At 35.4% G+C, this 25,974-nt stretch overlaps 1 protein-coding gene across 1 annotated transcript in view; it reads right to left on the reverse strand.

The window, feature by feature from the left end:
* Nucleotides 1-247: 247 nt before the first annotated feature.
* The window catches only part of LRCH1 (leucine rich repeats and calponin homology domain containing 1), a 134,075-nt gene continuing 108,348 nt past the window's right edge, over nt 248-25,974 (reverse strand). Inside the window, exons 17-20 of the mRNA XM_050894431.1 lie at nt 24,404-24,513; nt 20,208-20,345; nt 18,265-18,342; nt 248-692 (exon numbers count right to left, since the gene is read on the reverse strand). Coding sequence (XP_050750388.1) covers nt 579-692; nt 18,265-18,342; nt 20,208-20,345; nt 24,404-24,513 — 440 coding nt within the window. The 3' untranslated portion in view covers nt 248-578. The remainder of the gene's footprint in view (nt 693-18,264; nt 18,343-20,207; nt 20,346-24,403; nt 24,514-25,974) is intronic.

The raw sequence follows: 25,974 nt of genomic DNA on the forward strand, positions 1-25,974 counted from the left end.
AAATAACTAAATATTTATATTAAAATAAAGTGTTTAACCACAAAAAAGCAGTAATAAAATACAGTTTCCTAATTTACATTTTGCATCCAAAGGATGAATAACAACTCACTAATAAATAATATTTATATAAATATTTTATGTCTGGATATTTTTAAAAGGCAATAGCCTGAAGCAACTGCAGAAAAACCTAACGTGGTAGAAGTCTGATTTACTCTCCCTGCTCCCCCCCCCGCCCAAATGATTACAGTGATTCTTACTTTAATAATACGAAGGTATCTTGCTGCAAGACAGCTGTGTACTCCACACATTTTTAAGTGGCAGAGAGGTGGCTGTTTTACTAAGTACTGTACAAAGTGAGCTATAAAAGCAGTGAAGCGCCAATTTGCTCTATAAAATGTTTCTGTTTAGTTTCTGGTTTGTAGTTCGACGCACATGTACAGTCTGAAAGACGATTTTAAAATCAGAAGTGTAAGAGTACTCTTGGAGCACTGGTTTTTTTTCAATGCAGTTTGAAAAGATGGGCAGTATTTTGATTCTTTGATGGCACAGTGGAGCTGGTAACAGCAGAGATAGTAGTTTCATGTAAATAAAGCTTGTTTCACTGTGGTTACATCTAGCAATGCTTGAACTGTTATGCTCACTTTTACCAAGCCCTTTTCTTCTAGGATGTGATGTGGTAGGCAGAGCTTCTCCTAGAAAAAGACAAACAAAGGAGTAAAGATTAGGATATTCAATACTCACTGCAAAACCTCGCTTCACATGATCACAGTCGGAACACAAAGCCCAACAAACAGGAACCGTTTCCTACTTTTAATTAAAAAGAACTTCCTGTGCTTTTGACAGAAAGTCTCTGATTTTGCTCTCATTATGCCTATGAATTAGCAAGAGATCTGTTCATATTCTGGGCCTCAGAAACCAACCTGTTCTGTGGTCATTACAGTATGTAAACATCTTCATTAAGAGTGAGGGCCAGCAAGTACTGAACTTTCACCTTCAAAGGGAGATAACATGGCATTTGCCCGTTATTACATATGAGTGAGCCTGGGGGCAGAAGGTTGGTTTTCTCAGTCAAAAAAAAGTTCTACCACTGAGCTCTAGACAGGCAGGTCTTGGCCCCAGGATTCGCACCTTGAAAGCAACCCATCAGCATTTACAGAAAAGCGTGGTGCATTCAATGGGCAAAGTGTTTCGTTTGGAGTAATTAGCAGCTTATTTTCAAATATCCAGGAATCAACTTTATTCACCATAAGGACACAGCAACCGTGGCCAGGGTGAAAGCTACTAGCTGTCCACAGAGGCTGTTACACCAGAAGACAGTCAAACAGTAAATACTGTATCTCCTACAGGTAATGACACTCCCCAATGAATAATTACAGAGCGCCTTGCTTAGAGAGGCAGCCTTGTGTCATGATTGGCTCTCTCTTCAAAAAGAAGTTTTTCTTAATGTAACTGGGTATTCCTGTTAATGAAATCCATGAAATTATGAAATCAGGCAGCAGGTTTATAATAAATAAATGGAAAGGCTAGACTACATCACATAAACGATAATTACAACTGTGAGACTCATCGCCACAACACGGAAGCCAAAAGTGTAAGCGGGATGACAAAAATATACAGATAGAAAAAAATCCAAACAACGCTATTAAACACAAACACATGGATACAGTGTCTGGCTCATGAAGTCCTTAAACTGTGCATGTCAGACTGCTTTAAGTTTGAAAAGGCACCATCTATGTGATCTAACCTTCTGTTCTTTCCCTAAGCATCCGTACATGACCATCAGCAGACATGGGATACTGATTTTTTAGAGAGAGAGGGGTGTTTTGATATTCTCTGTATTGAATCTCTTAGCTGTTCAATAAACTTTTAGCTTCTAAAACTACTGATGCATTTGAGATTATATTTTAATTAATTGCCTGTCTTCTACTGAATATTCTCCTTGCTTCTGTAATGTCAACTAAGGGTCTCTTATTTTATCTTTATGCAATTCATGGTCCTTTGTCACACTTCCTCATATTCACATTGATTATATCTCCAGTTTAAACATCACTAATCTCTTCAACCTCTCTTCTCATGACACATTTTGTTCAGCTCTAGTCCCTTCCCTGACCCCTGCGAACCCTTAAAACTCAATATAATATTCAGGATGATGGAACCGGAACTGGTACATACAAGAACAATTAATACAGTTTTTACCATGTTATGCACCTATGTTTAATTGCTTTTATCTGCTTCCACTGTTGTCCAGTCTTTGCTCAGGATATCTCCCTCCTCCAGTGGGCCACAGCTCCATCAGAATAGTACCAGTATTAAACAGCTGCTCCGCTGCTTCTGATGTTTGTGACTTTCTTTTGTTAACGCATATTTCCTTTATGCACAACCAACACTTAGCTTGCTTAAATTTTTTGTGAAGTTCCTCACACCCCACTCCAGCCTCAATGAGCGAAAAAGTGCAAAACTTACCTATTACCTACTGAACCTAAAAAGCGAGAGCCAAACTTTATTCACCATCATGGCATCTGATACTGATAACTGTAATTTATCTATATTTTATGTTTACATTTTATATTTACTACTTAAGATGTTTTAATATTTGTTATTTTACATTTAAAAGATTTTTTTAAACTTAACTTGTAATTATTTTTTTTAAGGTTCGTGGTTATAGCCCAGAACACCAAACAAATACTGTGGGTTCCTTCTGCACACACAGACCCAAGAAACAATTTCAAACATAATTTTCAAGAAGCTTGGCTGAGTAGGTCTGCAAGAGATGGACAACATACATTTCTCCACATGGAAGATGCTGCAACATTCTGATGATCTGCTAACACTGGGCTTCCACTTCGACTGAGTTTGTGGACTCTGATTCACATCACGGACCAAACAGCTGTGGCAACTGCCTCCCATGCCTGCCTGCTGCCGTGCCCCTCTCTGCTTCTTCTGACTGAGATACTGACCTGCAAGCTGTCAGAGACAGTTCTCCCCAACTTCTATTCCTCTGCAAAAAAGTGTCTTTTCCAGAGAAATATATAAATATATTTTAGAATGCAAACTCCTAAACTGATACCTGATAAGCACTGGAGGAGCTACAAAACAAGGTAGAGATAGCGATATCAAATAAAAGGAAAAAAAACCAAAAAATATTTCTACTTCAAATGGATGATTTTTACTAAAAATATTCTGCCAATCTAATGTCTTGGGACACAGTTCATATAAAAACCTACATTACTCTGATTCCGATAATTTTCAAAAAAATTATATTCATCTTATTTATAGAGAATGCAAATCAGACATCTGAAGTGAAATGTTATTCTCTCCACTCTCTTCTACTTCTTTCCAGTGCCCTTGCACAGTAGGCTCTTGTTTCACAGATTTGGTGGCCCACAACATGCCAATATTTCATTAGTCTTCCACGCTAGACAAAAGGCATTAAATAATAATGCCTGCTGAATCCAGTACCTGAAAACTAAGTGATTAGTGTTACAAGGCTGAAGGGTAGGGATTGAATCCAAAAACCCAGCCCCAAAACACCTTACCTTGCTAGATACTTATGTTTGAGAATATTCTGAATTTTTCTGTTGAAGCCAAATTTGCTGAAAAAGCCATAGTTAAGGATGCTTCCTCTAGAAAAACTTAAATTCTAAACTTACCATTTTTGTGGCACCTTATAGAACTTAGAGAACTATTCTGTCATGCTTTCTTGGTAGGAATTTTGCAATTGTTTATAAGCACATTTTCACTAAAAGCATAAAGGAGTGCATGCCCCATTTCATATAAAAACCCCATCCAATATAATTTTTCTCCTTTTAAAGACAATGCATTATCTAATTCTTTTAAATACAGTAGAGTAGTTTGTATAAAGCAAGCTCTCTCCCCCTGCTGTATTTACAAGATGCATACTCAAATAAGGAAAGCTATTTAAGGAGGTCTATAAAAATACGACTGTACAACTGTGTTCTAGGAGTGAGAAGTTTCACAGCATGTTACTTTTTTATATTATACATCATTCTTCATTAGTGCTTGAAACATATACAATTGACAGCCTTCTTTATTAAGCAGAAGGTGGAACCTGATTAATATTTTGTAATTCTGCAGTTAAACATGTGGCTATGATGAACTTTCCAAAACTGACGAGACCGACATCATCTCCTAAAAATTACAAACTCCATCTTAATGTGTCACAAATCAATTCTCTTATCTAAGCCCTAATCGCTATCTTCAAAGCTTTGTAAATGGCTTTCATCAACCCTGCCTCATATACTTTTCAAATCACAGCTTTACAGTAATATATTTAACTCTTCTCAGAATAAGAAAAATCAAATCCTGCCAAGGATGGAATTCAGAGCACACTGGTAATCAACTCAGCTTTCTGCATAACAGCAGTTACCTTGGGCCAAGATCCCAGGTGTCTCAGTCCTTATGTTCAGCCACTGTCCCTGCAGCACAGTCCATTTTCCATGCTCTGCCTCACTCTCTAACCCACTACAACTGCTATCTGGAAACCACTGACCGTAGAGCTGTGAAGCTGCAAGCCACGAAGATTTCAAAACTTTTCTTAAATCCTGGCATTTTGAGACAATATGCCTGACCAACCAAGAGAACTCCTCACCCATGACTCTGAGGACACTCAACCTCACCCACTTCTCCCCACCTTTGATAAGATTTCTGTCCCTTTTACATTAGCATCAAACCCATAACACTTCAATATAGTAGTATGAATCGCCTCTCTAAAAATACCCCTGTTGAAACCATCACTGAACAAAACCCAGAAAGACAGACAGAAGAACTGGCTACTAATTCTCAAGACCAGTCTAAAAATCTTTAAAAACAACTGTGGAGGGAAGGGCTGCCACTCCACTCAGCAGCATCAATATCTCTCTCCTCTATCTACTACAAAAATGAAGAACTAAATTTTTTTTGTTGCAAGCAAACCACTTTCTACAGACACATAGCCATTTTGAATGGATAAAGATGTTTTCAAACTCATCATGAAGCAAAAGAACAAACTCCTTTTGATGGGAAAAAAAAAGGCAGCACAAAAAGGAGGCAGCAGCCAGGAGGCTGAGTCACAAAGCAACACAAAAAGACAGTACAACAGGCGTACCGACAAACATACACATGTGCATGTGCTCGCCAGAGCAAGTTTCTAATCCTGGAACAAAATGTCTGATTTAGACCATGTAGAAGAAAACCAGGAATACACAAGGACACTAATCCCACAAGGATACGTGACATACTACACATACATATTTATTTTCTTTGACATCAGATGACTTCAAAGTAAAGACAACTGTTTGAATTGGTTTATGCCAGGGCAAGCAGCTTGGCAATTCAGATACAGTAAGTATTTATCAAAAAAGTAATTGTTGCCATTATATCATATAGGCAAGTAGTGAAATGACTGCATCATGATAACAGCAGGGCCCAACTGTATTTGTTAGCAAAAATACAGAAAAATGGAATTCTACAATTTGGCAAGAGCCTTTCTCTTTCTTCTTTGTATTTGTAGAATATGAGATTTCAGATCTATAGGGAAAAAATAGAATATTCATAAAACAATGAAATACTGGAATGTGTAGTTTCTCCAAGGACAAACTAAAAAAATAAGTCCATGCAATGCCCATCATTTAATGTTTGGAGCCAACTACTCTGAAATGGAAAGTCACTAAAAGAAATATCAGGGGCTTACATTTAAGAAAACTTATGTCAAATATAAAAAATCTTGAAATTTTGTTAAGTCAAGGCCAAGTTTTCTTTCTAAAGAGTTGAAGAAACTATAGCAAATATTTACTTATTCACATATCTAAGGCAATTTGAAATTACGTCTTTTTATATATATTTTCCTTATCCAGTATTACTGTTGATGTCTGTATGTGTCCAAATGCCCTGAAGTTACCATTTGAAGTACAAAAGAAAAGAGCAGAAGATAAAAAAAGCACAGTAATTCAGGCTATAGGTATATTTCATAATTTTTTCCTTTTAATTTCCAGTGGAAAGATTAGTATGTTTTGTAAAGTATACACTTAGGACCAGATTTGAGAAAGCAAAAAAAACCCCAGACCTTCAGCACTGCAGCTGCAATTCTGTATTTGGAGTCATAGCCAGTCAGATGTCTAAATATGTGCATCTTCTGAGCATGTAATAAATTGCAAATTTTTACAAAACTGTATTTGAAGATGGTAGGCTTTGGACCGTTTTAGGAATTCTGGCCTTGAGCCATAAAATTTTAAAAGTAGACTATATATTTTGCCAAAATGCCTCACAGTTTCATTCTAACATGCTAAGAAAACAGTGACCTGAAACTGCAAGGAACAAAAAACTTAATAAAGACAGACACACATAAAACAGTAAGAGAAAATGTATACTTACAGGGGAAATATCAACTATACCATAACCTTATACATTAAAATCCGAGAGATAAAGTGAAGGAATGAGAGTGTTTTGTATCATCAAAGTAGAATGGGTCATTACCTTCAAGCATTTTTACACTGCTCTTTCTGCATAATGCAGCTTATGTGCTAGAAATGAAGGAAATGGCAAAGGTTCACAAAACCTGCTCTACCATTTTTTCTAAACCTGCATATATGACTGCTTTCATTTTTTTGTAACCGGAGTAAAATGCTAAGAATACTTCTTTTTTTGTGAAGAACAATTACGTGGCAATAATTTGGAAGCTTATTAATCTATATGGAGTAGAAAACGGGACTGCATATTTGCTCAGGTCTAATTCAATCCCCATTTACATTAAGAACAACTTTCAGAAAACTTATTAGGAACACAATGGGATCCATATACAGCTTTCAGCTGTAAAAGCTTGTTAATATACAAGAAACAGGCATTTGAAGGACTACTACACTGCATTACACTGCACTTGAAAATATTTATCTGTTTTCTGGCTCAAGGAAAAAGCAAGCCAAATCCTCACATCAAAATGCCACTTGTAATCCAGTGCAAACACATTTTACCTGCAATGTATATGCACTACAATTTGTATTTATTACTTTATTGCAGTATGGATGAGATGACCTCTACAGGATAAAAGAGAAATCAATATGATGGGCACAGTACAGATTGGAGTAGACCAATTTATGAAGAAATCACAGTTTGAAAATCTGTGATGACCATTGCAATGGAAAAAAACTGAATGGGGAAAGAAATGGGGGAGCAAATATAACTCATGTTATCAATGAATATGTGGGTGAACTGCAATGTACATTGTTTTTAAACCCTAGGTCATCAACTGAATCATGTGACTGGCTGTGAGCAGTAAGTACCAATTGTATATAACTGAATGTCTCAATACTGGGATCTCCTCAAAGGTGAAGAACCACCAGTCAGTTGAACTGTTGGTTTCCCAAGTACTAAAGCCACAGGAACTGCAGCACAGAAACAGGACTCTGAATTTAGCAAAGAACCCATTAGAGTAGATTAATGAGCTACATATATGTTTTAGTTTCCACCTCCCCATTTAAGGCAGAACTATTGGCTTCAGGGATGGGCAGACAGGTATTTTTCACATTTGCATTATGCTTGAAATATATTTTGAGAAATATCACTATATTCACACTTACAGAAATGTAAGGGTATATTTTACTATTCCTTTCCCTGTAAGATTTATATATATATTTGGAAGTGTTATCAATAACAACCTGAAAAAATACAAAACCAGATAAGCTTCATGTATGGTAGTAAGGCTGTGCTTGTCATGAAGCAAGTAGGTTCATTTTTCACAGTCTGGTTCAAGATGGCTTCAACTCTGTAACTACAAGAAAGTGCTTGTAATGTTACACTTTAATTACTGTATATTGTCACAGTTGAGAATAGTGAGAAAATGTACTCTAAGTATAACTAAAAGACAACTCTGCATGGTAAGCATATGTAAAGTTAAAACTTCGGACAAGTTTGAGAGTTACGTGTCATTATGACTGGGGTATGTTCAGTTGGTCTACATTGGCACAACAGTAGTTCAGTTTGTAACACAGTGACTAGTCTGATCAAACACTCAAAAACACTGAAGACATGAACTTCCATTTCTGCACACTGGAAATGCAAAACACACTGATCTACTACTTCTCTTACCTCCCTCCCAAAGCTATTGGATACAGTGCATAATCAGACATAATATTAGACAATGAGACAGATGTGTACTACAGGATGGTAGCAACAACTTTCACCACCTGATTTTCTAATTTCAAAAAATGTTAAAATATACTCATACATGTAGATCGGTACTATATAAGAACTGCACAACACAAAGCATTGACAGGAGACCTGTTTATCACTTATGGGAGCAGGAGTAAAATCCCAGCCCTAGAGAAGACATCAATTTTGTCTCAAATACCAACACTGGATTATAAGGAATCATACAATTAATAGATTCTGAACTGATTCAAGCTTTATGTCACTTTCTCAGTTTCACTAGAAAAGCAACATCGTTAAAACAAGATAACCAAAATCAAGACAAAGATCTGCTGAAAGTGGAAGCTTAAATGTCAAGCTCCAACTCTGAGTAAGGAAGTGTCCGGTGTTGGAATCACTGAAACTAGGCACACAGTTAAAAGACAGCCCTGTGCAGGATGAGGGCACAAGTCTATAGCTACACACCCAAATAACTAGTACCTTTTCCTCAAGTATAAAGAACTTAGAAGCACTCACTGAACTCATGCCTGGTCACAGAAGACACTCTTTACAATAGAGTTGTTATATGTATGCACTGGAAGCCGCTAGACACTAAACACTTTAAAAAAATTCAATTTATCCATTGTCTGAAATTAATTTTTCCATCTTAAAATACGTATCTAATTATACATTTCATCCTTTTTATATATGTATGTATATATTTGAGCCATGGAAACCAGGAATAGAACTGCATTTAGAAGTTTTTTAATAAAATTTTACAAGTATCTATGGAATGGGGATATTTTTAGTGTAGCACTAAATCATAACCATATGGCCAGAAGAATCAGTAACATACAAGTTCTTATGCTAGTTATCCTCTAAAAGTCTATAGGTTTTTTTTTATATATTAGGCAGTGAGAAATGAATGTATTTATTTCACAGATACAAAACTGAGGTCCTTTGGTTAGCTAGCCTGAGACTGAATTACAAATTTAGTCAACAGCATCTAGGCCAATAGTACAATGTCAATATAGGTTTATAGTGAAGGTTTTATATTTTTCAATCAATTTTCATTTGTATATTTCACGTTGACAAGGAGTAAAACAAAAAAATTTGTCTTGTTCAAGTTTTACAATAGATGAACAGAACACAGATCTGGAAGGGAAATGGAGGCATCAGTCCAGCACTCTAACCATAGGCAAAGTTCAAACATAACCAAAACGCCTCCTGGCTAATGTTTGTCTATCCTATTCTTTAAAACCTCCTAAGATGGAAAATCTAGAGTCTTCCCAAATGATCTATTTTCCTAGCTACATTGTCTTTGTTACATTTGTTACACAAACAAACAAACATTACCTGCATTTTCACAGGTGATGAAACAGAGACAAGATAGTGACGTGACTTGCTTGACGCCACACATAAGAATGGCAGATACAGGAATCTAACAGCTTATTCTCAAACTATCTTATTGTATCACACTGTACTCCATGATCTTCATCCTGAAACATTCTAAAGTCCCTTGCTTATTATGGGTTGCTCATACCCACTACTAATTTACAGTCATCTTTGGGGTAGTAACATAGCAAGTGTTTAAAAGCAGTTCAACGCTGCTTTGTGCGACAGAAGAAAAAGATTATTCTATGGAATCTGGAGGAAAACAAAATATAAGTAGGAAAACATAACTACTCCAGTACGGAATTTAATCGGAACAGTAGAGATGACCAACAATCTTTAAAGTTACAGTACTCTTGTTAATCTAAAGGATTAAAAAATAACAGTAATTTGAAAGATAGTTCTCTAAGTGCTCTTAACACAACGTATGTTGAGATAATTGGCACCAACTCAGAAAATACTATCATCTGTTGAAGTGCCACCTCGGTTGCTTCAATACCTGCAGCATTCTTGGATTTTCACAAAAAGTAAGAGGCTCAGTTGTTTAGCTTGTGATACACATCTAGCCTATACCGAAAAGTGGGATAAGAGTAGCTTCACTGCTTTAACACATTTAGCGTGTAGTCTAGGCAACATAAAAGAAAACAAACTATAAATAAAGAGGTACATAAGTTCTTAAACTAGAGCTGGAGGGCAGAGAAGAGATGGGACTTGCCTTCAAGATGCTACTCCCTCTCTCCCCTATTTCAAGAGATTAATAAAGATATTACAAGGAAGGGAAGCGAGGGAAAGGGAGAAGTTTGTAAGGAAGGAAATTAAGTACCTGTAATTTGTCAGAGACAAAGCAGAAAGTTTGTGTGCACATGCGAACAGGTTATGCTGTTAGCACATTCCAGTGATAAGTTATATACATCAAGACTATAAAAAGTATGTGGAAAAGACAAAAGCCTATTAGATCCCAGGAGCGAAAGGTAGAAGTTGATTGTGGGGTTTTCTCCCCGAGGGCGAGCAGAGTGTCAACAGTCTTTCGAATGTGACGAATATCCGACTGCAGGATGTCATACGGAGAGCAGAGGTCAGCCTATCCCGAAGGGCAGCCATTAGAACAGAAAAAAACAGTGCATAAAATTAAAAATACAAAAATAGAAAGATATTGATAAATAAATTATCACAATATTCTAGCATAAACATGTAGGAATAGTTTCTTCCTAGTATTGCCTTAGTCACTAGACATCCCAGCTTTCTTTTGTTTCCTCTAAATACTGAAGCTATCATATAATATCAGAATGTTAAGACAGAGGAGCTCAGGCCTTCAAATCCTTCCAAAATTATGCCCGGATTCACAAAGGTGAGGTGGTGCCTGTGATCCACTTATTCCAATGAGATCTGCACACCTTTGTCCATCTGGGCCTTATTCAAATGCTTAAATGGAACCAGTTGTAAAATCTAACTTACGTAATAGCAAACAGTGGGTTAGCAAGCTGTTAAAAGCACAAGCAGCAGCAATATGAAGTCTCAAGAAAAAGTACTTTAGGAAATTGTTAGAACTATGCAAAATTCTCTAACATAATAATCTAAAACTTGGTATTCAAATATCATCTTAAATGATAACCTGGGATGGAAACTGAAAAAGTCAATGTAGCACTAACTATACTAAATTTTAATAAATTTTCTAAACTGAAGAATTTGACACTAAATTCCTTAGGTAGCATTTTAATTTATTAGCAGGTTAGATTCCCATACTTTTTTTGGAAAGTATCAATGACTTCATGTAGCAATTTACTCTAGACTAGCGATACAAAATGAAGTCTTATATGTAATAATAATATCAATATGCACACAATATGTAACATTAAAATCAAACGAAGCAACAGCTAGTACTTTCAAAACGCAATCTAAGATACATCATTTTACATTGCAAATGAGGCCTTCCTATCAGCAAAGATGGTGAATACGTACTGAATAAAATTATATGAAGTAAGAAAGAGATCCCCTGCTTCAGAGGAACACTATGTTTCTTTAGTAGCTTTTCAGTCTCACTTGCTTAATGAACTGACAGTACACCCAATAAACGAAGACATGGAAGTTCAGATGTCTGTTTTCTGTTAGTGCAAAGTTTCAAGGTCTAGTTGGCAATAAACTGAACTGTAAAATATTTAAAAGGCCCTTCTATCCTGAAAAGTGACTAGTGAAACTGGAAGTCAGAACTGTCATTCATACACAAAGAAAAAAGTGACACTTTTTTTTTCTTTTTCTTTTTTCCTTACCATGACTGGTTCTAGCTTTATCAGGAGTTAAAAACTGCAAAATTTTAATTTTATTACTTAGGCCAGCACATACACAGAGGGGGAAAACCACCCTGCCTAGCAACAACACTGCTATTTTTACAGTCATTTTTCAGAATTTTTTCAACTTAAAATTCTAGTGTGATAATAAACTTCAATGCAATTGTATTTGGCTTTTTCTAAAGGGTGAAAACTGAAAGACAGAACAAAACATGCTGATCTTGTTTAAAAATGGGATAGGACTAGTACTGTATTCGAGAATATCTACATCCACAAGCTGCTTACCAGAGAAACTAGTTTTAGGGCAAAAAAACTACTCACAACTATCAACTATGTAGTATATTGCACTTTTACCAAAGACACCAATAAACCCAGCAAATGCTGGATTAATTTTAAAATAGCATACGAGACTCAGTTCCTACTTGTTGCAAATATATCCCCAAAATAAGTATCTAAGATACACTGAACTTGAATTTACATAAGAAATTTGACAGAACTTTAAAACAAGGACTGTTTTTAAAAATTTTTGTCCAAAAAACCCCCCCAACAGTCCCTACTGCAGTCAAATGGAGAACGAAGTAATTTCAGAGTTAGAGAATGAGAGCTGGTAATACACTGAATTTTTACAGAGACTGAAGAACTTCCTAACCAGAGATTAACATACTAAGCAGTATACAGGAGAAACCAAAGCGTACAAAAACAGCCAACACATGCAGAAGAAACTTCCTATGGGAACTGCCATGCTGTGCTTTAGTGAAACTCAGTGAAACCTGGGGAAGCCTGAGAAATGTCTGATCATTTTTGCTTATTTTTGTGTGTTCTGTGACAATGGATAATTTGGTGTTACATTCACACCTTATTAAGTAAAATGTTTATATTGTATGTATTTTAAACTTCTGTAATGTAACTCTAGATAAAAAAACATATAAAGCTTTTCAGTAATGGAGAACATATTTCCACTTAAGTTACCAGAATTTTACAGATGCTGTGAAATGAAAATACCAAACTAAACCATGACATCATGGAATAGTGAAAAAGTTGATGACCCCCACCGAAAGTCTCAAAGACAACCAACCAACTATCCATCCGTCGCAAGCACTGCCCTTCTCATTTAGGAGACTAAAATTATTACTAGTAAGAACTAAAAAGATACATATACTTAATCATTACATTTATGGACTAACTTTTTCTGTCTATAAAGCTACATGATTAAATCATACAGCTGCCAAAATCATTCACACAGAATAAACACAGTAAGACAGAAGTGGAACGACAAAAGCATAACCAGCTGTTTGTCTGCACAAACCACCCTCATTCTATATGCTCCTGCAGTGACTGTGAAAACAGACAGCATTTCAAAACCAACCTCCTCAAATCTTGACTCTGGTAAAAAAAAGTCAAGAGTAAGTTTGCAGAAGTACATTAAAGAATGATGTCTGTAGTGCATATGAACTATACTCAAAATACAAATGAAAGGAACCTCAGAAATATGCTTTCAGTACTCTGATTGACAGCATACTGAACCTCGTAACTCCATACTGTAGGCCAAATAGTGTACATTACCGAGCCCAGAATGAAAGGGTGGAGAAAGGAGTCATACCTGATAAAACTTACTGCAACTTCATGGATGTCTCATGATGAAACTACGGAGAAGTAACTGATTACGTGAATTGATCAGAAAAAAAGCATAAGTGGTAATGAAAATATACCTTGCATTAAACTGAGAAACATGATTACCAGTTGAACAACTAATAGGTAGATAGAAGATAAAACACTTGATTCTCTCTGTTTGGTTGCTTCTTTTACTTTGTTCTACCAGTTTTAACATACAAAAGCCTCCTGTTTTTTTCTGTTTGTTTTACTTAATTAGCAATTCCTACACTAACACAGATCATATTGATTTTTAGAATAATTCCAGCTGACGTTGCAACGTCAGCTAAATCGTGCTGCACCACTACTGACACTGCACCACTGCTGTAATAACCAGCTGTGAAAGATTTCATTTTATCACTACCGTTTATCAACAGAAATTACCATTCTAGTATTAATCATGATAACTTAAGTCTATCTTTTTTCAAGCTATATGAAGATTGACAAGGTGTGTCTGCATATGTGGGGAAAGTCTTTCCTTTTTTTAAAAATAACTCTACCTGATTTCTCTGACCTGAAGAGGCCCCATAAAGGGCCAAAAGATGCTCAAGTGCCTAAACTGTTAAGATATTACATTAGTGTAAGTTGCAGACCATAAAAACTAATTTGTGTCTTTGTTAAAAGGGAACTTCTGCATTTTGGCTCACAAACATTGAAAATACTTTGTTCAATTTCTTTTTTGACAAAATGCTTAGAAGGTCCTACTTCTGGTATGCCATATTTGTTCATAATTGAGAACCAGAAGAAATGCAGACCAAAACTTGTAACTTTTGCCTTTCAAATAACATACTGCATTTACAGCTTTGTTTTGGTCTAAATCTCACTTGTAATAAAGTATCATTCAGCCCACCACAAATCAGTTATTTTTTCCTTTTGACAGGAATATTTGTTAGCATTACTGAAAGTGCATAAGAAAAAATGCTCTGTAATATGGATTACCAAGAATAACAGCTACCAAGAATGAAAGCTAAAGCTTAATTAAGTTATTGATTTGCAGGTTCAAATGGGAAAGTCTACTTCTTTGCTACTAGTATGAATACTGATTCTAATGTGGCAACTGACAAGTTGAATAAATGTATATGAATATTTTTTGGTTTTATTTACACATATTGTTACTGGTTTTATGAAAGAGCAGTTGAAACCAAAATACTTCCATAACTTTACATACATACTCATGTGATAATAATTTAGACTCTCCTGATCATTTTTAATACCTCTGGGATGAGATGTCACTAAGAAGAGTAAAACTGCATTAGAACTGGTACATTTGACACTTCGGAGCCCACACTTACACACAAAGAGAAATAAATTTTAAAAAAAGCTTTATTTTTTAAACCCAGAAAGTGTGAGAGGGTGGGTGCAATATAGGTGGACTGGGTAAGCATTACAGGTAGTGTCAGTAGCGGGTTCATGTGACATTAACAATCTACTCCAGTGAATGGCACCATCCAAGTACTGCATGTCATTCTGAAAAATGCAGTAGGACAGGCACCCTCTACTTATCACACATCTACTGCCACTTGCTTATTCAATCTGTATCAGCCAAAAAGCAGGAGTTTGTCATTCTATCACTATTACAGAGGAGATAAGGCAATTTGACCGTTTTTAGTTAACAGTGTAAAATAAAATCATCTTTTGTACTTTTCTAAGTGACAAAGATTGTACCTTTTCTGTCATATACCTCCTGAGGGGCACAGCAGACATTTTCTGAATCTTCAGGCTTTCAGATGCTTACCTGCCACCATCCCTTTCTCACATCAAACAAAAATTTTGTTTTGTCTCAAAAAATGATCATTTACAAAGATCTCTGATAAGGCTCTACAGGAAAAGTTAGTGACAAAACTGGACACAAGTTGATTGTCCTACAATTCTCACACTTTTGATAGCCTACCAGTGCAGTAAGAGCCTTGCTATTTAGTTTCTTATTAAAGGGTCATAACCATATGCTTAAAACATCCTTTTTGCATATGATCCAGTACCTCCCTTCTGCATATGATCAGGAGCATCGTATGGCCATTAACAGAAAGTGATTTCAACGTGTCACCCATTGTACTGAAATTCTTGTCTGGCAGATAATGGCTTTCAGAATCATCTACATACCAGGTCATTATAAAGAGATGCTCATGTTCCTGAATTTTGTATTTGTGATTCTTTGGTCAAGATGCCAACTCCTGATACTTATTATGACACATTTGGATATGGATGCCAATTGCATTTTTCTATACTTGGATGAATTTTCCCAGGATCATTCTGATGATCAATTCAATTCAATTCAATTCTTGACCCTAGAATTGAATGCTGAAAGCCACAGAAGTAAGAGACCATGCACATCAGCACAACACAGTAATTACTTAGCTATTTTCTTGTTTTTATTTTACGTGATTTGACAGGATATTATTCTAAACATGTGGAGTTCAGGAAATAGCATGTACTCTATTCCATTCCATAAATAACTGAAAACAAACCAACAGGAACTATGACAATTTCAAATCCTTAAAAAAACCCATGCAGTAGAATTTCAAGTTAATTCTCAGGAACTAAACATGGACATAAGTATCACAGAAAAGCCTAATACCTATGGGTATTAGGATCCCTAAGTGGAACGTATCACTTACCCATAAGATGCTTGTTTAAAAAAAAGGAAATAATTCACTGCATTCCTTTTATTGATTTGTCCAGAGATAGGCAACGTACAACTCATCAACCTGAAGCAGCATTAAACACACCATCTGTAGTTCTTTAAAAACTTTGACAGTTGACTGTCATACTTGCTATCATAAAACTTTGTATTCCTAATACATGTCCTTCCAACACACAGCAAAGTTCTATCATCTACCAGCTAGTTCTGCAACATGATGGATTTTCACACTATATAGCAAACACATACCTTTGCAAATTACCAACAGCTAATCAAAAAGAATATCCTCAGAGTACTGAAAACCTATCATAAATTTACAAGTGCAAGCCGTTGATTTAATGTTTAAGTGAAAGAGTTTTTCCCTCAAGAGAAGTTAATGCTTATTTAGATTCATAAGGATGGTTAGGTTATAAATCATATTGGTAAGATCTGGCCTTGTGCTTAAGGCTCTGTGCAACTCTGCAACAAATATACTTTAATAATAATAATAATAATAAAACCCTAATAAATTCTACACTGATTTCAATGGAAGCGTTAAAGAGGAGGGGTAATAAATATATAAAAATGTCTTTTCACAGAAAACAAAAAGGTATTTTTCCAGAAAGCTTACTTATGGAAACCCAAAATAAAAAAACCTCAAGAGTAAAGGCTTAGCTTACCCATCGGTAATATGGCACTGCAAGGACCTTTGTAAATACTTCTGTTCTATTTCCGTTTCTGAAAGATCTCTTGACAACAATGAAAACAGCTCTTGGCCTTTTCTTTCCCAATAGGCTATATCCAGAAAAACCTGACTTGTATTCTAATTCACTGAATAATTTATGATGCATCAGAATACAATGAATTTTGGGGCAGCTTAACAAACACTCCACGTCTACAAGCCCACAGCACTGAGATTTTGATCTTCTTTGAAGTGAAATTTTACCTTTAATATGAAATGATTCTAACATAATAAATTACATAATTACAGGAGCGAAATCAACCATTACAACTTAGAGACCCAGCCCATTACACTGAATTCTCAAACTAAATTTATGATGAACCATTCATTGGAGCTGTGAGATAAAGTCTCCCCCTCAAAATTCCTACAAATAGAAAAAATGATCTGTTACTTTTGCTGTCCTCCAAATCAAGTGCTAAAATACAGAGAAAATATAAAGAATTCAAACTGGAACCCTTTCCCAATGTGAAATCTTTGCATTACCATTTGCTCCCCAAGGGGATGGTGGGGGAGATACACACAAAATATCCTTTTGTTCCAGCATTCTTGAAATACAGACTAAAAAGAACTCAGTCTTCATTATACTGTCGTATGTAGGCAACCGTGAAAATACATCATGCAATTTTCATGTTTTCAGATTAAAAAGACCTTGCATAACACTTTTACCTTCTTTTGAGGGTCATGTATTTGAAATTAACTTTTTCTTAATAGGTACTTCTAGACCATAGGGGAGTCTTTGAAATATTCCCAATGCATCTCCAGAATTCATTACATTAGTTATAAAGATATTTTTCCTTATTGATATGAGAAAAAAATTACATGATGAATGCTGTCATTCTTAAATGAAAAGCAGAAAACATCAAGCACTGCAATTGCCTTATTTCCAACTTCTGAAACACTTATATCTACATTATAGAACCTTACTTATACGTACTTTCCATACTTAACACACAGACAATGGTTTTCTTCACATCACCGTAGAAGTGTTTCAGTACAAGAGATGAATGTATTATTAGTCACTTTCACAATGCATACAACAGAGTACTTAATATTGTAAAAAAAGGAAAACCAGTAATTAAAAAGAACGAAGTCCATATTCTAAAAGCACTAGGTAAAAATGCAGTTATGTTGTATAACGAAAAAAATTAGCGAACTTTTGCCTAATTACATATTACCTAATTATCATGTTCGTTTTTTATTTTCCATGGCAAAGATAAGGAGGTATTGGGGATAATACTGAATTACTAATTTAAGACAAAAGTTGCAATTTTTAAGTGCTATGACATGAGCCACTTAAATGCACTAAAGTAGTATTAAATCATATTATTTAGATCAATTTTTTAAATTATATGTCTCTATTGCTGAAAAACTGTAGTTCATAAAGGTATCCTTCAGCTTTAAAGTAATTCATGTGTTTTGCATTTTTGATCATCTAGAAATGATAGACTTAATTAAATTACCTCTGGTATCCCCAGTTTTCTACATGCATCCAGAAAGTTTTCCACGTTTCTCCTGCATTTGGCCATGCTAAGTTTAGGCTGTAAAAACAAGTAGTAGTAGTTTATGGCAAAAGAAGTCAAAAACATTCATTCAGTCAATTCACCTATTGTATTATTCTTGTACTGATGCACCATTTCCATATTTCTCCTGAAAACAATGCATAAAATTCTGCTCAACTTTTTTTTCCTACTACTCTAAAAACATCATGCCTGCAAATACAATCTGAGTATATAAGTTGTGGATGCCATGTGCTTTTACTTAGTTACTGAAGTCACCAGCACATTTAGATCTCTACTTGTTCACGTCCAGCTTGTGAGGTTCTAAAACCTGCCTCTTACGATGATTTGTGACAGATGACATTGATTTTCTGGACAGCAAGTAAACTGATGAAGGATTTCAACATACATCATGGAGAACAGACTTAACTGTAATTAACAGGCTCTTGCTTTTTAAATTTTTTATGTTCTCACAAATGTATAGTAATTATACACCATTTTAACGTCTCTGAAGAAGAAATTTCCTATTACTGTAGAATTTCAAATACTTCCATAATTAGTCTTACTCAAGACTATTCACCAAATACAGAAATATCATGTTACTAAAAAAAACCCAAACCAACTCACTATTTTACTTTTTTAATGCTAGATGTAAAACAATGCTAATTCCTGAATATCCACTTAAACGAAGAATTCACTATAGTAGCAGAGACTTTAAAGAACTAATTGTCTAGGCTAAGGTAATTTGAAGGCTATTTCACGCAAGAGAACATCATCAATATAAAGTTGAAACAAAATGAAAACGGATTTAAAGTATTTGCTTTTTGTTATAGAAAACACCACAGGATTTTTATCTTAAAAAAAAAAAATAATAATCAGCAACAAAAGTTAAGTTTTTGCCCCAGAAATTCAAGTTTGCATATTTTGGCAATGTCATATTTTCACAGAAGACAGAAGTAATTTAAAATCAAGCAACAGCAAAAGAAACTCCACTAGACCATCTGAGAAAATGTCTTTTTCTTAACATCTGTCTTCTTGCAAGTTCTTATAGATTGCCTCTGAAATCCACACGCTATTCTCAGAATCGAGTATCAGGCTGTACACTGCAAATTTTTACCAATGTGTGCAATCAAAAAAAAAAAAAAAAAAAAAAAAAAAGGCAGATAGTCTAAAAACATACAAAACCTCTTCAGAACCAGCCTGGTATCAGAAATCTGGAACAATGATTTGTCCAAGAAAAAGACATCAATAAACAGAGAAAAACACTAAGAAAATTAAGTTTCAAGAAATGCACACACAGAGATTACATCGATTTTATGTCCTGAAATCTTCAGGTCCTTAGGTTTGGCAAGCCAATATTAAATCACTACAGCGCATGTTTCTATTCCGCTCTGTCTGCAGGTAAAAGGAATAATTTCTACATTTAACCCAACAGGAAGAATATGCGAATAAAGTGCTGTAAGTGCTTTAGTAACATGACATCTGCTAAGCCAGACGTTGCTAAAGTTAACTTCATATTTTTTCAATGAACAAACAAGGGGCTAATTTTCTTTTAAAAAGGGTCTCCTAGAATAAAATCTTGTAATCACAGAATTTCGTACTGTACTGAACAAAAAGGCCATTATGAAAAAAATCTGATCTGTTACTAGATCAGAGACAGGCAGGATAATTTTATTCACTTATAGATGTGCGTGTACATATATACACACACACAATATATATATAAAAAATATATAAAAATTAACGAACATTTGAATTTGTAATAATATAAACGTTGCCCCTAACAGCAAAGAACATTCATTGAACAGCAACCTGGTTTATGTACCAAATATCATTTAGCAATAAAACAGTAATTTTTTAAACATTCTTCCCCCTCGCCCCAATGCAACAAGAAACATCCAACTTACTACTGCTGGTGAAGGTACGTGAATACTTCCTACAGACCGAGGACGAACGTGATTTACTAAATGGCAGAGAACTACACCATCCATCAGAGCAGACCCCAAGTCTTCAGGCAAACAAATCTTTAGTCTTGTTTCAATGTTCTGCAAACGAAGAACACATGCACACTTTAATATAGAAATGGATGAAGGGGGAAAAAAGGGAATATAGATCCTCATCTTCTCCTATGCTGTAGACACATAGCCGGTTTTGGAGTTTTGGTTTACCAAGAAACACACTTCCTTTATATAACTAATTCTTTAAAAACTAAAAACCAACCTCCTCTACCCTGTGTTGGTCACTGAATTATGTAAACTTCTTTAAAAGAACTCAACACTTCAAATGCTGCTGTCATAATATGCATTTATTTTTATAGGTACATACAAAAACACATATGTATGCAATTAGCCACATGATTGCACTATATCTGGCTCCTTCCTTTCACCATTCCCCCAAGTCTTCTACTTATCTATCTCAAATTTTCTTTATCATCAGCACTTTGAAGCAGAACTACATTGTGTTAATCACTGTACGAGCAGAGAGTAAAGGCAATCTTTCCCTAGTAGCCTAAAAATTACTTGGGAAGCATCAGAGTGATCAGAAAGACAGGTAACACAAGGCAAAATATTCAGATTTAAAAGAGAATTTTTGGATACTTGTTAAGTAAAACTGAAGTCTCATTGAAAAGAATTTGATACTGCAAAATAAAATACTTTGAAAATATTTGAGAATTTTCCAGGAAAAAAAAACCCTTACAATAAGATTGTTACATACAATGAGTTTCCTAAATTGTGCTCCAATCTTGAAAACATTCTAACACTATACTTAAACTCTTAGATTAACTCTCAGAGATAATTACTTCCATTATCTTAAAATAGGTATTTCTTATTCCTAGTTGAACCTCCTTCATGTCATTACTCTCTATTAATACATTACCTCAATCTATGCTGGGTGTTTTAGATGAAAACAGATTATTCTCTTTAGAATCAAAGGAGAGTGTAGGTTGGAAGAGGTTTCTGAAGGTCACCTGGTCTAACAAATTTGAAGTGAGATCAGAGCCTTGGTTAGTTAAGTTGTGGATATCTGCAAGGAAGGAGATCCCACAACATCTCCAGGCAACCTGGTGCAGTGTTTCACCACCCTTATTGCAAAGAATTTGCTCCTTATAGCTACTTGAAATTTCTTTCTCTGCAATTTGTGCCACTGCCTCTCATTCTTTCACTGTGCATCTTTGAAAAGCCTGGCTTTATCTTCTCTATTACTACCCTTCAGGCAGCTGAGGACAGTCATATGATATTCTCAGCACTCTCTTCTCCAAGCTAAAGAAATCCAGCTCTTAGCTTCTTCCTCATACATCCTTTGTTTGGGTGCCCTCACCATGAAGTAGCTTCCACTGAACTCACTCTGGGGTTTCATTATATTGTCCCAGTTTTTCTTTTACTAGACACACTACTCAAGTACCCACATGTATGGTCTCTCAAGTGCCAAACATGGGAGTGCATCACGTGCAGTAATATAATGTTTTGTTTTCACCTTGGATTAATTCATAAATTAGAAAACATTTTTGGTATATGAGATATGCACAGAAAGAATACATTTTGAGACTTTTTTCCAAATCTGTTACAAAGAGGTTTATATAAATTAATGATTTAAAAATTCCTTCTCTTAAAACGCTGATTTGCTTGTTGGGAGACTACTCAGTATAGATCAGGGTGCATTTTTTTTTATGACCACAGCGCACCTACAACACCAGTTCAATGCCATTTCCTGTTGGAGTTCATGGTTTGAGACTAGATTTAATTAAAATTGAAGACTTCAAGAAGTGGATCAGTTCTCTTTCAATTCTGTCACCATTGAAGAACTGCTCTCTTTTTCAAAAATCATCCACACTATAGCAGCAGACAATTTGTTCCACTTAGCATGTCAAAACTATTGAATGTTCACCCTTTGAGTGACAAAAATCAACCAGTATTTCTTGCTAGACTCTACTGCTCAAGTGTGAGAAGACAACTGTCTGAAGTGACCATGGATGTATACAAAATCAAATGGAGGAAAAATAAGTATGTCTCTGAAGCAAAAAGTTTTATGAAACAATTTCTGTAAAAACACACCATTCTGAAGAAAAGAGGGGAATGTATGGAAGAAACACCAATGTTCTCACAATATGCAACTCAGGTGAAGCAGTTGAGCTAAAAGTAACTGTGCATTTAGATTTCTAAATAAGGAACCTGCGTACTGTAATAGTTGTTTCTTCTTGTTTAGTGCCCAACTTAGTTAAGGCTGCAGGTTCTGTGGAATCTCACTAAATTCTAACATAACATGAAACAATTCAAAAGCAAAATATACTAATAGATATGTTTATTCAATAAGTATGAACTTAATGACTTACATGTTTTGGGCTATTTTCTTGTACAGTACATAATGACATGGTCTGGAGGTTACTTCTCTCACTAAAGGACCCTGTATACCAGAGTCGACTTTATTAATTCAAAAAATCTCACTATGTGCTTCTAAACAGGGTCAATCTTCTAGCTTCTGTCACCACTCCATGAGTTCTAATCAAACTTCTCACAAGAGATAACAGAACTTTCATTTCAGAAAACAATGCTTCAGGGTGAGGGCAAAGAAGGAGAGTGCATGGAGCTGAAGGTCAGTAACACATTAAACTAGTGTTACTGGTAATACCTAATACTAATACAGTGCAGAGAGATCCTTATTAAGTCTCTATGATCATGCCTGATATGGTGAATAACCTTATTCTACTTTTCACTGTGAGGATTAACTGAACTAATGCACAAGGCAGGAACCTTGAGGACATTCTTTTTAGGAACAATTACCTGGTGACTTGCTACATACTTATGGTAACTCTTAAAAGAAACATAAAAAGCTGCACTGATGCTGCTGACTAGACTACGCTCAGAAGAACTACATCCTAGTGCAGTTTATTACTGCTTCTTCCATCTTCTTCTCCATTACCAATAAGTCTGTCTCATCTAATTCCTGCATCTCGTCCTTTTGGCATCACCCAAGTTTAGAATTGGTAATATACTACATTCAATCGACTATACTGAATCTTCAACAGGATCTGTTCTGTCCAAAAATTCAGCAAGACAAAGTAAGATTAATCCAAACTTAAAACAGGTGAGGGCCTGAGCTAAGAGAATGAAGATCTAAAAGTCCTCATAGTTCTACATGAAACAACCTGCCTTTTAAAAACTATTTGGTAAAGAGAAAAAAAGTGAACCCTCTTGCTTTAAAATTAAATAATACAAGACACGTTATTTAAAATAAATGAATAATTTTGGAATTAGTCATTCCATGAAGCTAACGACATAAGAACAAATAATCTTGTAATTCGGTTGCGGTATCAAAGTCACCTACCACACTTTCAGGATTTGCACTGCGTTTAGGAGTGCAACGATACCATCTCTTCTGTTGGTAACATGACACAACTGGAAACCCTGACAGGTTCAGGCTCACAATGCTCCTTGCGGCAAAGGTTGTCATCTTCTTTTTTTTTTTTTTGATGCAAATAGATGTCACACAAACAGTGCTACCTAGGTATTAGCTGTGTAACACAGACCCTATGCAACCACATGCAGCAATTTTTGCATCAGGCTTTAGCTTCTATATTCAAGACAATATATCAGGAAACCATCTTGTATATTCAGATCTTCAAGTGATGAAATATTCATTTCATTCCTAAGAAAGCTGTTTTAAACATCAGTTATTTCCTTTAAAAAAAAAGTTTCTAACTTCAGCTTTAACTAATAGATTTCATTATGCCTTTTACTTGCTCGATTGAAGACTTCTCCAGCTGTTAGGAAATAGTTTCTAGACCTCTCTATCTCTTAAGTGATCACTTCATCCTTTCTGATGAAATTAAATAAAATGTTAATTCCATCAGTGCAAGACATGCTGTTTAAATGTATGTCATTCAGGTAGCTCCCATTATTATTTCCCATTTTTACAAAACCTTTCCTGAAGTACAGACATCTGACTGTGACAAAGCACTTCAGGAATAGTGTTATCCATGTGATTTGCAGAAGTAATATTGCCTCATTTAACTTTTTTAATATTCTCCTACTTAGACAACTTTCCCAAAGAAAAATTAAAAAATACATTCCATTAGCACAAATTAATTCTACCAACACTCACATACCTCACGCAGCTGTTCCACAAGCTCTCTCTCTTCTCTCATCTGCTCCATTTTCCTTCGAATTGTAAATTGTGGGTCTATTGATTCCAAATTTCTTTGTGGTCTTAAGAACACTATGAGTTTAAAAAAGACAGATGTTAGCTTAAAAATGAACACCTTGATTTATTAATTTCTAAATGAAGCAAAATCCTTAGGTACTGCCTCCAGCAAAAACTGTTAGAAAATTTCTCTGTCCTCAGGAGGACAGAAAAATCTGATCTTAGATTACAATCATAAATGGATATTTGTTGGATATTGCTCTGAACAGCATCCTGCGCCATCAGTGGAGTGGATAATTTTTCAACCAAATCCTAATCTCAACAGGCAAGTTTTGTCAGATGATTAAGCACCAGCACTGTCCCTTAGAGATTCTGATGTGTACAAAACTTTGTATCTAACATGGCAGGAAACACCTCTTATTCTTTTAAGTAAAATCGTCTCCTGCAAGGTGCTGAATTGTGTAACAAGCTGTGACAAGCATCTTCCTACACAGGACAAACTGCTTACTAGATAAGGTTATACTAAAAAGAAAAAATCCACCAAACAAACACTAATGTAGGCAGACTCAGCCATTCAGTAAGTCTGCCTACATTAAAAAGTCATATTGCAAATGTAGCATTGCACAAACTCTTCACAGTACTCCCTCCCACCAATCCTGTCGACTGTATCACTTTGCCCACATATAGTTCCTTGAAAAAATTACATGAAATCTCTGCGTATACACACCTCTACACTTCCTTTTTTGGGGATCAACGACTGTTTTGAATGGTTCGGAAGAACAAGATGTATGCTCAAAATGCAACTGTCACCTGTTTGCCACTCAAATTATAGGCCAGCTTGATTATCATGGAAAATGATACTGCTTAAAAGAAAGAAGTGTTTCGTATTATTACTTTCCCGCCTCTCTCTTGAATACAACATGAAACCCTAAGTACCAGTTACTGGGGTGGAAAGTACAAAGCCCAGAAACCTCCGTTTTTACATACAGCTACTGCTCAGTCTCAATTTTGTTAATTTAAGGCCATTAAAGAAAGACAGGATAATTTCTGGGTCAATAAGTAACAGGATAGAACAGAGGAGCCTTTTGTTTCCTAAAAGGCAGATCAGAAAATTAGAAGTGTATGAACTGCCAATAGCACCTACAAGAGGAGTAAAAAAGATTAATTACTCTTGACTGTAAGAAAGGTACACATGGGTGTAATCACAGTAATTCTGATATTCCATTAAAAATTGTGGCACATCAGTCATTTTATTTAGGTTGTGATTTGGGTAATAGGCTGGTTTTAAAAATCAGTCCTCAAAATATCTAACGAAATAAAACATTGAACCTTTGGTAGAAGGAAATTTCACCTATATTCTGACCAAAAGTAAACTGTTAATGAACCCCCAAATCAGTTCAGGGTCAACATACAAAATTGTACCCTCTGACATCTAGGGCTCAGATAAACAAGACAAAGTTTCTGCACAAGAAATACTTTGAAATCTCAGAAAAGTCTAGTCACCAGAAATCTCACCTAACTGTACGCAGGTTGGTT

Source organism: Gymnogyps californianus, chromosome 1 (assembly GCF_018139145.2).
Source record: "Gymnogyps californianus isolate 813 chromosome 1, ASM1813914v2, whole genome shotgun sequence".
NCBI lineage: Eukaryota > Metazoa > Chordata > Aves > Accipitriformes > Cathartidae > Gymnogyps > Gymnogyps californianus.